General features: G+C 44.6%; 1 protein-coding gene across 6 annotated transcripts in view; it reads left to right on the top strand.

The window, feature by feature from the left end:
* The first annotated feature begins 6,148 nt into the window (after positions 1-6,148).
* Positions 6,149-12,924, top strand: part of Tbc1d7 (TBC1 domain family member 7) — a 14,568-nt gene continuing 7,792 nt past the window's right edge. The window contains exons 1-5 of one of the 6 annotated variants that reach the window (XM_026782831.1): positions 6,150-6,257; positions 6,773-6,953; positions 7,626-7,768; positions 8,684-8,764; positions 9,629-9,816. In XM_026782831.1, the coding sequence (XP_026638632.1) occupies positions 7,657-7,768; positions 8,684-8,764; positions 9,629-9,816 (381 nt within the window). In that variant the 5' untranslated portion in view covers positions 6,150-6,257; positions 6,773-6,953; positions 7,626-7,656. Of the gene's footprint in view, positions 6,298-6,772; positions 6,954-7,625; positions 7,769-8,683; positions 8,765-9,628; positions 9,817-12,924 lie in introns of all 6 variants that reach the window. The other 5 variants (XM_026782829.1, XM_026782830.1, XM_026782832.1 and 2 more) reach the window with 5 other exon arrangements.

The raw sequence follows: 12,924 nt of genomic DNA, 5'->3' as shown, positions 1-12,924 counted from the left end.
CTTGAGAAGCCTCAATGTCTGTGCCTTGTTGTCAGAGACAGTTTTATATCAAGACAATGACAATGAATGATTTGGAGACAGCTAAACCTGACTTGAACTTAAATTTAAAATTGAGTTTGAGCTAAATCACAGAGGGGTGGAAGTCAAAATGTAATCCTTCTAAAGGAAATTACCCTTAATTGAGCGTAATAGGCTCACAGGGGAGCCAAATGGGAATGACATGACATCATCCTGGGCTAAATGAATGTTCACCACCCCAAGAGCCGTGCATAGACCCCCATGTTTATACCAGCATGCCAGCCACCTCACGACATCATCCTTCAGTGACTTCCCATTGCTCTTAGAACAGAAGCCTCATGTACACAGCAGTAAGTTAACATCTTCATTCTCTGGGACCCCATCAGGCAGTCTCCTCCGACCCGATACAACCACCTGCTGTTACACTTGGTCTCTGTCGGTTTTCTGTGGGGGTATCTGACGATCCTGAGCAGAGAACTCCACAAGGGAAGGTCGATTTGGCTCTTGGTTCTGAAGCTCGGGAAGGTCACACCTAGATGGTGGCTTCTGAGGAGGTGCTTCCTTGTTGTTGGGGGCTGACAAACTCCTACAGACGATCTGGTTGAATACACGGATCTTCCCCCCTTGCTTTTTATTATTGGAGAGAATCTTGTGTTTAAAAAAATATGGCATTGCATACAGATGAGGAGCAAAGAAGGGGCGAGTTGGAACTGGGAAACACGTCCAGGCAAATGGTGTTGTATGACTGGGTGGTACTTACTCCTCCCTTGAGAACAGCAACTGTTCACTTCCCAGTAGATTCCCTGCCAGTAAATCGAGGACAGTGTGTCCTTCCTTCTGGATTCTAACCATATCTCTCCTGCCCAAATTCTGCTAATGCCCTCTTTCTAAAGATAATATTTCTAGACATCTGTCCCATATCCCTAAATAACAACTTCTTTATAAAAACCAAATCTTGGGCTGGAGAGATGGCTTAGAGGTTAAGAGCACTGATTGTTCTTCCAGAGGCCCTGAGTTCAATTCCCAGCAACTACACGGTGGCTTACAACCATCTGTGATGAAATCTGGTGCCCTCTTCTGGCCTGCAGGCACACATGCAAACAGAATACTGTAAACAAAATAAATAAATAAATCTTTAAAAAAAAAAAACTTACCTGGAACTCCCTCCCTATGTGGACGAGGCTACGTTTTCTCTCTCTCTCTCTCTCTCTCTCTCTCTCTCTCTCTCTCTCTCTCTGTATCTCCTATGAATTTTTACTTCTGTGCTATACACTTTCTACAATAGGACTTTTTGACTGATCACTTGACCAATGATGAGCCACCAATTACTAGAAAACTGAGATAATAAAGAAACATATAGAACATAAACTCCCAAGTTCGCTTACTAGACCCAATAGACATAAAACAGCTGTCAAATTGCTGTAACAGTTCTGCATATTTGCCCCATAGACTGGTCAGTTAACAGTGCACAGACAGTCACTAGTTCATGGACCACACTTTGAATACTGCTGAACTGGCTCACCAGCAGTTGGTCACATAATCTGGTTTTCTAAGAAAAATGAAGATGTCCAGTGACATCTTAGTTGTCTTGCTTTGTTTAGTATACTGGGTGATAGTTTCCTAATTTCAAAATGCCTACTGCTGCATCCCTAAGAATGTTCTTCAATTGAGCCACACAGGCTGACTCATACAGTGTTTTCAATTAAAAGAAAGGCTCTAACACCCATCTTTATCTATCCTACCTCGGATCTCAATAAAGTAACACAAATCCATTCTGCACAAAAGGTTTGACAACCTCCCCTTGCTCATACCACCGTCTGAGGAGTAAATATTCAGTCAAGTGAGCCTCTGGGGGTCGTTTCGCCTCGAACTGTAACAATATGTGACCTTTCTGCATGGCAAATAGAGGTCCTTTTTGCCTGGTTCAGGAACCTCTCCCTGCAAGGTGAGGATGGATCTGTGGCACACTGGGCACAGAAGTGTGATCTTTCCCTCAGCATCCAGAACATCCACTGCTGGTTGGAGACAAAATGCCCAGCAGCCTTGGCAATGAAGCTTTTCTCTTTAGGGAGCCATGGAAAGCTTGTCGGAACTCAGTGCTGTTGCTGCCCTCTGCTGCTGTAATTGAGAATTACAGGGGGCTGGATTCCTGGGGCTGCCGGGAATGGTGGAGGGGATCCTTGGTGGGCATGCGCTTTGCTCAGGATTGGCTTCAGCAGCCTAGCCTTCACTTTTCACAGCACCTTCACGCCTGGGCTCTTCCCTTTGACAAGGCCATACAACTCGCAGCAGCTTCTGGGCATGACTTGTAAATGTTACCACCCAAAGCTCAGCCTACCCACAACTAGCAGCAGCTTCTGGGCATGACTTGTAAATGCTACCACCCAAAGCTCAGCCTACCCACAGCTGAGAGCATGGTCAGGGTTCAAACTTGCTCTTGATTTTCTCCTTTTGTTTGTACCCCATGACATGCCCAGACTGGAATGGCGTCTCAAATGTGCTGTGACCTTTACTTCATACACACATGTCCAGGTTGTCGTTTTCTGACTTTATGATTTAGTGAATACTTTAAAGGGGGTACTGGGGAGTGAACCCAGGCCCTTTGGCATACTAAGTATGTATCTTAGTTAGGGTTTCTATTGCTGCGATGAAACACCATGACTGAAAAGCCAGTTGGGGAGGAGAGGTTTCTTTTTTGGCTTACACTTCCACAGCACTGTTCATCATTGACGGAAGTCAGAACAGGAATTCAAACAGGGCAGGATCCTGGAGGCAGGAGCTGATGCAGAGGCCATGGAGAGGTGTTGCTTACCGGCCTGCTTCCTTCCTTCCTTCCTTCCTTCCTTCCTTCCTTCCTTCCTTCCTTCCTTCCTTCCTTTTTTTCTTTTAAAGGAAACATTTAATTGGGATGGCTTGCTTACGAGCCTGCTTTTTTATAGAACCCAGGACCACCATCATAGGGATAGCATCACCCCAAGTGGGCTGGGCCCTCCCCCATCAATTACTAGTTAAGAAAGTACTCTACAGCGGGATCTGACAGAGGCACTTTCCCAGTTGAGGGTCTGTCCTTTCAGATAACTCTAGCTTGTGTCAAGTTGACACAAAGCTACCCAGCACAGCATGTGATTTCACCGCCGAACTGCCGTCACTCACAATTCAACAATTCCTCACTACCTAGCCCAGTTACAGCTTTCTCTCCAGTACCTTCCCGATCGCACAAGGAGACAGCTCTATATTGTTTCCTTGTCTTGCTGCTGTGATAAAAAAAAAAAAAATACCTGACAAGAACTCAAGGGAAGAAGAGCTTGTTGTGGCTTACAATTTGAGGGGAGATACACCCCATCACGATAAGAGAAGCATGAGGGCAGGAGATGCTGGCCACATTGGATCCAGTCAGGAGTGGAGTGTAAACAGGAACTCAATGTCTGCCCCCAGTGACCCTCTTCCTCCAGCAACATTCTGCCTTTTAAAGGTCTCACAACCTCCCCAAACAGCAGCCAGAGAACCAAGTATTTAAATACAAGAAGTAATGAGGGCCATTTCATATTTAAACCACGGCATCAACCTGGGACACAGGCCCATGGAATGGACCACTATAGTTAGGAGAAGTCTTCCTGTCTCAACCTAATCTAGAAACTCCTACAGACAGGGCCAGGGGTTTGTCTCCTAGGTGATCTAGGTCCTGCCAAGTTGACGATATGAACCACCATGATGAATCATAATAACAAGTCTCCATGTCATTATTTGTGGGCTGGCAGTGTCATTACTTGCGGGTTGGAGGTCCCGACCAGAAAGTGCTGCTATAGCTCCTGCCTATTGTAGTTAAAGCAGACCCACAGATCCAGTTTCCCGGCAGATGACAAAAGTGAAGGTGGAAAATGAGCTCTGTGATCATTCGTTCAGATTCACAGATTATCTGAATTTACATAATTCACCAAGTCTGAGTCTGCTGTCATCTTTGTTAGTGCAACAAGGACATGCGATAAATGAACTATTTGAAAAAGGAAAGGCTTATTTTAGCTTACAGTTTGGTTCAGTTACTTTTGGGCCACCGTAGCCGTGGAGGAGATACCCTGAGTAACTAAAACCTCCTGCTAGGTTCAGCCTTTAAATGTTTCCAGCATTTTTTCCAACAGCACCAAGCAGAGAACCAGGCCTTTACCATCGATCTCCAGAGGACAGCCTTCATTTAAACCATAATAGCAATCCTCATGGTTTGATAATGTTTTATTTATTAATTATTAGTTGCTACTCAAAAAAGGATTTTTATTCCAATTAAATTGCACTGTCTATATTGCCTGTCTGCCTTATTTGTCACGACATTAAAGATTATGTGTTCCTTTCACATGTCATGGCATTCACCGTTCTAGTTCTGCAGCTTCTCTAATGACATATAAACCATAAACACAGACTTAGATGAGGCAGAGGGTCTCTGTGAGTTCAAGGCCAGCATGGCCTATCGAGCGCATTCCAGGATAGCCAGGGCTGTTACACAGAAAAACCCTGTCTTGGAAAACCAAAAAAGACGGAGCTAGATCAGGGTTTTCTGAATCTGTCTGGGACAGATGAACTGCCTTGAGAAGGCGAGAAGGCCCGAAGGCCCGAAGGCCTGAAGGCAGGATGACTAGCAGCAAAAGGGACAGAGCCTACAGGTCAGACCGGGAAAAGTTTCAGATGCCACTCTGAGGATTTGAAGGAAACACAAGAAGTGAGAGTGTTGATTAATTTTAATGTTTCAAGGGTATTTTATCTGTTAAATCTAATAATGAGTTCAAGTTTATTTTCAAAAATGTATTCAATATTTGTACTTCTAACTGCATTTATCTTCTTTTAAACGTACATATTTACATCATTATTGTTATTTTTAAAAAATTATTGACTGGGTGTTTTGCCTAGTGTCCATGGAAGCTAAAGAGGGCACTTCATCCCCTGGAACTAGAGTTACAGAAGGTTGCGAGCAACCATGAGGGTGTTAGGAATTGAGCCAAAGACGCTGGAAGAGCAGCCAGTGCTCTTAAACAGTGGGCCATCCCTCCAACTCTCATTTTTATATTTTAACTGCAAAGCTGACTACACAAAGACAATGGCCCAATCATACCTAAAATAGAATGTGACCCACAACTTACACAGAAAAATAACTTCTTTTCTAAAACAGTCTAGGAAACCAGATGGTGAGTAACAATTCAAGAAGCTACTAGATCTTCATATTTCCCTAATTTAGTCCCTGCAACTCAGGGCTAACTGGGGAAGGACAAAGAACATGCCTTCCAAGACGAATCATATAGGATACCCCAGCTCTGTCCAGTGGCTCCCAGCTTCCCCTGGCAAGCAGCCTCCACAGGCCACACACCGGGCCTTCTACGAGGTCTGAGTGAGTGGTTGCCGAAAGGCGAGCGACAGCAATTCCTCGCCCCCCATCCCCTAAATAAACAGTTTTGCTTATCCTCCCTTGGTTATTGGGCAACCACTAAGTTTTGTTTTGTAAATATTTATGTGTCTGAGTATTTTGTCTGGGTGCATGTGCACCACGTGTGTGCCTAGTTCTCACAGAAGCAAGGGGACTTTGGATTTCTTGGAACTGGAGTTAAGTGTGGTTGTGAGCCACCAAGTGAGTGCTAAGACTTGAACCTGGGTCTCTGCAAGAGTAATAAGCGCTCTCAACTGCGGAGCTCCCGTTCCATCACTGAGTTTTTAATAGCTGAGGATATACATTTTTTTCATGGACATTTTGAACGTTTGGTGTGAAGGAGTGCAATGCTACTAATAAGCAAAGGCTTATTTATCTCCGATTCTCCACCCAGTCAAGGGGAAAGAAACACTGCCTGAGGGAGTCCCCACAGGGCAGGACCACGGCGGCCGGAGAAGGAAGAACATCCTAAGCACACAAGGCCGGACAGAGGGAGAAACGATCGCTAAAGCCCTCGGAATCAAGAGTAGACGCCTAAGGATGCGAAGGGGAAGATACTAAAGCACAAGAGCGCTGAGAACCTCAGCCAGCTACAGCCGCTCAATGCTTCCGCGCGCGGGTGTGGGTGTGGCTTCCCGCAGATGCCCTCTGCGCCTGCGCACTCGCTGCGACGTCATGTCCGCCGGCAGGATTTAACGGCGGACAGGAAAACCGGCGCGGGCGTACGTGTTCCGCAACATTGCTCCCCTCGCTCGCTCCGCCCCGGCGCTTGTGGTTCCGCCTGCCCGCCTGTGGCTCAGCGCGCCCAGCCTGCTTCCCGCTGCTTTCGCAGGTCTCTTAGTCTGAACCCGGGTGTGTTTGCTCTACTAGAGGTGAAACGTTCATAGCCGGGAGAGCGGGGTCTGGGGCGTCACCGGGTACCGGCACCTTACCCGCAGGTGGAAGTACCTGGGCAGGAATTGGTTGTATGCCCTTCAGGGCGACGCCTTTGCCATCACAGTGCAGGAATGCTTAAAAAAACAAAGAAAAGAATTCCAGAGTTTGCGTTTTAATGCTTTGGATTAAAAAAAAACAAAACAAAACAGCTGTCAGAAAAGCGTGGAACTCTTTCAAAGCAATTCTAAATTCCAAATTGCTTTTGCAAAAATGAATTATAATCTTTTCCGTGACAGATTATGTTCAGATGATATCTTCCCGACCCAAGGAAGAAGTCTATCTTCCCCTGCAATAAGCAGGGGTCGTCTCGGGGGCTTTTAGTAGCTGAGGACTGTATTCTTTGGAAGAGTGTTTGTATCTTTAGTGCCTGACTCACTAACCTCGCTCGATCTTTTCTTGGTTTACCACTAGCATCAGGAAGACTGTTCTGAAGGAATGGTGGGCCACTGAGATGATTTGAATGGTCACGCTGGGTTTTATCGCGGTTTTCAGCCTTCCATTGACTGTGCTGTCACTTGTCATCCGTCTACATTCCTAACCGTCTTCTGGCTATACTTCAGTGCTGTTTATCTCTTGGAGGTTTTGAATTTTGGTAATTACACTTGGCAGAATTATGTTTACAGTAGAAGAAAAAAGATAAGGGCAAGGGTAGGATTTTTTCCTTCTCCTTTCCCCAAATGCCCATTTTAGAAAAGCACAGCTAAGCAAAACAAAAGAAATCAAAGTCACAAGACTCCCACCTGAAGATAACTGTGAATAATATTTTGGATGTCTCTTATTTTTTTTTTAAATGCTTATCTTGGGCCAGGAGGGTCAACACCTCTCATCTCAGAACTCAGGAGGCAGAGACACAGTTCTCTGAATTTGAGGCCATCATGAGCTACTTAGTGAGATCCCAGTTGTAAAACTGGATGCAGAATCAGGGTACATACCCTTGGCTAGCCCCTTTTACATAACATAACATAAACTGCCTGTATCTTTTCTATTCACAAGTTTATAATTGCTACAAGATATTTCATTGTGCTAGTGAGTAAAGACTGAACCTTAGTCCCTACACTCTGTGCCATCTTCTTGTGTGGCTTAGAGGACAGCTAACTCATATCTTGTTTTTGACCAAGATGCATAAGGAAGGTGGGATTCGTGTTGTGTGAATTCAAAGGTTTAATGCTCCTTGGTTAGGGGCAGGCATTTTTTTTTCATATTTGACTTATTGAAAAGGCAGAGAAAATAACTTAATGTCTTCCCAATTCTTCTCTGTTTTTAGGCACACTTAAGAAACCCTCTAAGAATGAAATATGACTGATGACTCTCAGAGAAACTTTCGATCAGTCTACTATGAGAAAGTGGGGTTTCGGGGAGTTGAAGAAAAGAAATCCCTGGAAATCCTCCTGAAAGATGACCCTTTGGGTGAGCCTTATCTGTGCAAGCTTATTGGTTCTCAGTCCTAGTGGGTGTTACCAAGTAAAGATTAACTTAGTGGACTCGAAGCAGTACTTAGTACTTGCTGTATTTTTTGGTGACGGGACACGTCAGAGTGGTGTAATTTGAGAAAAGTTGAAGATTTTTCAAATTCACTGAGAGGCAAAAGGTTGTGCAAATCTTCTTAAAAACTCATCGCTGCTGAGTGTGGTCGTGCAGAACTTTGATTGCAGCGCTCAAGAGACAGAGGCATCTATGAGTCCAAGAGCAGCCTGGTGTACATGTAAAGTTCCAGGACAGCCAGGGGATACGTAGTAAGACACCCACCTTTAAAAATAACTCAATACTATTTATTTTTAATTAAGCCTATATATTTCCTCTCAATTTCTAGCTGTATCACCATGGTTTCTATTTTTGCAGGTAAACTCTGCAAAATTATCTTTGGAAGATAATCCTTCATTACGCGTTGATACTTAGTTTATCTTAAGCTAACAACAGTAGTCTATTGTTACAGTAAAACAGAACCATAGTATAAAGACAAACATAAGTTGTGTAAAGGACTTGTTGTTGGCAGAGCTGGGACTGGAACCCAGGGCTTTGCACATACTAAGACATGCTCTACCACTGAGCAACCCTGTATCCCTCCCCCCAATTCTGTATTTCGTAATTCCTGCTAATTTTAGAGGGAATGCAGTGATGTATGTAACATACATTTCTGTGCTGCAAAAGCGCTGTTTTCGATAGCTTTGTTGCTAGAAGGTGTGGGCTAGAAATGAGACCGCTATGGCCTCAGTTGCTGGTCCTGCGGTGGATGTCTTCTGAAGGCGTCTGAACTAGTGAAGCTGCACTTTCAGGTGCTGTGAGCCCATGTGACATTTTTAATTGTTCTCTTTCTTCCTTTAGACATTGAGAAGCTTTGCACCTTCAGCCAGAGGTTCCCTCTCCCATCCATGTACCGTGCATTGGTATGGAAGGTGCTTCTAGGTATGAGACCCGGGAGTTGGGGAATTTAACTTCGAAAGTATTGAGTGGGATCCTTTGTCATCGTGCAGGCAGAAGAGGAGGATTTGCTTAGATTCTCTGCTGACTTAGATAAATTGTGTGCAGTAATTCTAGACTTCTGAGGGAAGTCTTAACTATTCTAGATGGACAGACCCTAGGAGCCTAAAAATTCTTACCTAATTTCTGTGACAGACGAGGAATTAAAGCCTAGGTTCGTAGAGCGTAGGGCAGGCATAGGTGGGGTTGGATAACAGACCACATGCTCCTTTCCTAGTGTATTGTCACAGCCTGAGAACTCTGCAGCCCTCAGTCTGGCCATGCAATATGGAGGTCACAAGGGACTGCAAGCCACTCTAGAAAGCTCTCCAGATGGCTCTTTGCTGAACCTCTTGGCAGCTTTGGTGTGCTCATTCGTGTCTGATTGGGTATGTGTGGTGACCATCTACAGAATTCATGATAACTGTTTAAGTTTTCCTTGAAGCATTTTTTCCCCTTGAATTTTACATAAAGACTCTGAAGTCAGCAATTGAATTCCTTATAAGGGTCCATTTTAGGCAGTTATCACAAGTGCCCATTTCTTCTGGGATACCCTGTGTGTCTTATTAATGGGAAATGTTGTTGTGTCTGTGACATTTCCTGAGTGCCAAGGCCTGACTGGCTTTGTACCTGGGTTTCTCTTACTGTTAGACGCACTGGAAATGCAGAGTTGTGACAGTATAAAGGGCTCTTTGTAGCCCAAGCTTCAAGTGACACTTTCCGAAAGAGAATCGTCTCAGCTGTGTGGGCAAGGAAGGATTTGCATGGGGGTCTCAGTTTGCCCTTTTTCTCTCCCCTCTCCCTGTGTAGGGATCTTGCCTCCACACCATGACTCTCATGCCAAGGTGATGGCCTACCGCAAAGATCAGTACTCTGATGTCCTTCATGCACTGATGGTAGTCCGCTTCGTCAACGATGCCACCCCTCAGGTTGAAGTGTATCTTCGCATGTACCAGCTTGAGTCTGGGAAGCTGCCTCGAAGTCCCTCTTTTCCACTGGTGAGTGGTCATTTTCACGTGACGTTTAACGTAACCCCTTTTCTAAGAATTACGTTTTCCTTTGTCTGCTAATGTGTTTGCAGAGCTGTGGATTCATTCATTCTTCATGAATGTTAGGCAAGCAGTCCACCACTGAGCCACACCTCTAAGCCTTTATTCTTGTTAGCTTCCTTTGCACAATGTTTTGCCTTAGAAACTTTCAATGGTTTCCTATTGTCGGTACAATGAAAAATGAAAGCAACCATTTTACCTGGGCTCTATGGTCCTGAACGATCACTGTTAGTTATTTTAAATTGTGTTTTGTTTTAGGCACAGTCACACATTGCTTAGTGATGATACGTGTTCTGAGAAGTGTGTCACTGGACATTTGCAAACATCATGTACTTACATTTGCTCAGACTCAATGGCTGTGACCTTACTAGGCAGTTTAATCATAGAGGATCACTATCCTAGTTGGGTCCATGGCTGACTAAAATATTATGGGATGCATGACTATAGTCTCAAACTTGAAGGAAGAGCACAAAAATACTACCAAGAATTTCTGTAGCTTTTTACTGACATTTCCAGTTGTTAGCATTTAGTGACATCTGCTTTGCCACTCTCTCCTGTATCTGTACTTTCCTCCCTCTCTCTCCCTCCCTCTTTCTTCTCCTCCCTCCCTCCTTTCTCTTCCTCCATCTCTCCCTTCCGTCTTTAAAAACTATTTTATTTTAGGTTTATGAGTGTTTTGCCTACATGTATGTCTGTGCGCCACTTGCCCGCCATTGGGTTTCCTGGAACTGGAGTTGCAAACGGTTGTGCGCTGCTGGGAACCAAACTGTTCTCCCCTGGAAGAGTAGCCAGTGCCATCTAACCAACCTCACTTTTGTCTTCTTTTGAGACAAGTTCTCCCCATGTATACAGCACAGGCCAGCTTCCAACTCAATATCCTCCTGCCTCTGTCGCATGAGTGCCGGTATTATTGGCGAGCACCGCCATTCCTGGCTCTGCGCACACACTTCTTTGTATAAGCCACAAGAGAGCGAGCGTCAGATGTGATGCTCTGTTCCTTCAGTTCCATCAGTCTCTCTGTAGGTGAGCACCGCACAGCTACAAGTCAGTGCTGTGACAGCACTCAGTCTGACCTACGAGCTCCATTCTTATTGGCCCAGTTGTTCTCGGGATGCCCTTCATCACAAATACACAAACGGTCCAGCTGAAGAATCAGTTCTGGACTGTGGGTTACCTTTGATTCTGGACGGGTCTCTTGTCTTTCTCTTTCATGCCCTTGACACTTTTGACAGGTGTTGGTCAGTAATTTTACAGAAAGCCTCCCGCTTCAGGTCCGCCTGTGCTCCCTCCTTGTGATAGAGGCAGCGACACCCATGGGTGATGTGTTCACAGTGTACTGTGTCGGGAGGCTCACTCGGCTTTGCCTCCTGGAACACCCATTAATGCTGATTTCTCGGTAAGGCAGTGCCTGCTGGGCTTCTGCTGGGAAGTTATTCTTTCTCCCTTTGTAACCACTTCTTCCCTTTGTGGGGAGACATTTAAAACTGCTATCTAATCAGCTCTACCTTATTAAAGTTTGGCTCATAGATATGGCCATTCATTGGTTTCAATTATATGTATATATTGGTAAGGCAGTGCCTGCTGGGCTTCTGCTGGGAAGTTATTCTTTCTCCCTTTGTAACCACTTCTTCCCTTTGTGGGGAGACATTTAAAACTGCTATGTAATCAGCTCTACCTTATTAAAGTTTGGCTCATACATTTGGCCATTCATTGGTTTCAATTATATGTATATATGTCTTTCATCTTTAAGTAACTTTAAGTAAGAAGAAAGTTATAAAATAGCACACCACCCGCTTAGCATCCCCATTTACTGGATCTTCCAAAACTGCAGAGTGTTGATGAGAACTTACGAGTTAGCTTTGACACCAGGCTAGGAGCTAAGTTGTACATCTTTTCGAGATCTTACTGCCTGTGCCCTGATGCCCCTTTGACCCCGGACACCATTCTGGATCAACATTACACGTAGTTGCCATTCTTGGTCCTAAACCCACTGACTGGCCTTCAGCCTTCTTTGGACTTCTGTGACCTTGACACTTTTGAAGAGCCCGAGTCTCTTAGGGATTTCTCCATTTTCTGATAACTACAACCTAGTTATGCTTTCCTGGTAAGGATAGCAAGAGAAATACTGGTAACTTTGATCACTTGGTGCAGGTGCTGCCTACCAGGTGCCTCCCCTGTAAGCTTACTCTTTGTAATTAGTGAGTAAGTAATGGAAAGGAACTCTGAGACTTCACACACACACACACACTCACACGCACATGCAGAGTCTCATTGTGTAACCCTGACTGGATGGACTGGTCTGGTCTCGAACTCACAGACCTCTTTCTGCCTCTGCCTCCTGACCTGAGTGCTGGGATTAGAGGTGTGTGCCAGCTTCCTGGAATCTGGAGGCTTGTAAATACCCACCCAATTATTATTACTATTATTATTGCCTAAAATGTTTTTGCTGCTCGAGTTGCCAAATGGTGATTCTCTAATTCCTGAATTCATTCTGGGTCTGTTAGCTGCATCTATGAGTTTCCCTTTGCATTTATTTATTGATGTCATTGTGGATGTACAGAATCCTTTTAACTCAATGGCCTACACTATTTTATTGCCATTTTTTCTTTTGTTGTTCAAAATGCTCCAGCTTCGGACAGCGGGAGCCCTTTCCATCTGACACCTGTGTCTGTCTGACACTCCACTGTTGTGAATGTTCCCTGACATTTCATCACAAAAAGATGCTCCAGGATCAACTTTTACTTCCTGCACTGCAGCTCTGGCCTGCGCCTTTGTTTCTGGTTTCCTGGGCTGTTTGCTTTCAGGTTCACTTAGTAGACAGGCATAAAAAATATATGTGAGTATATATATTCATCCTTGCATATTTCATACATGCCAAGTTGTCTCTCATTCTATAGATATAGATATATAGATATAGATATAGAGTGTGTGTGTGTGTGTGTGTGTGTGTATAAAATATAGTGTTGTGCTGCTGGGCACGGAACCCAGAGTGTCATGCATGCCAGACCAGTGTTCTACTGCTGAGTTAGACCCCAGCCTTTATGTATTAGTGTGTAT

Source organism: Microtus ochrogaster, chromosome 16, assembly GCF_000317375.1.
Source record: "Microtus ochrogaster isolate Prairie Vole_2 chromosome 16, MicOch1.0, whole genome shotgun sequence".
Taxonomy (NCBI): Eukaryota; Metazoa; Chordata; class Mammalia; order Rodentia; family Cricetidae; genus Microtus; species Microtus ochrogaster.
Note: the sequence above shows the minus strand (reverse complement) of the source record. Positions and strands in the feature narration are given on the sequence as shown.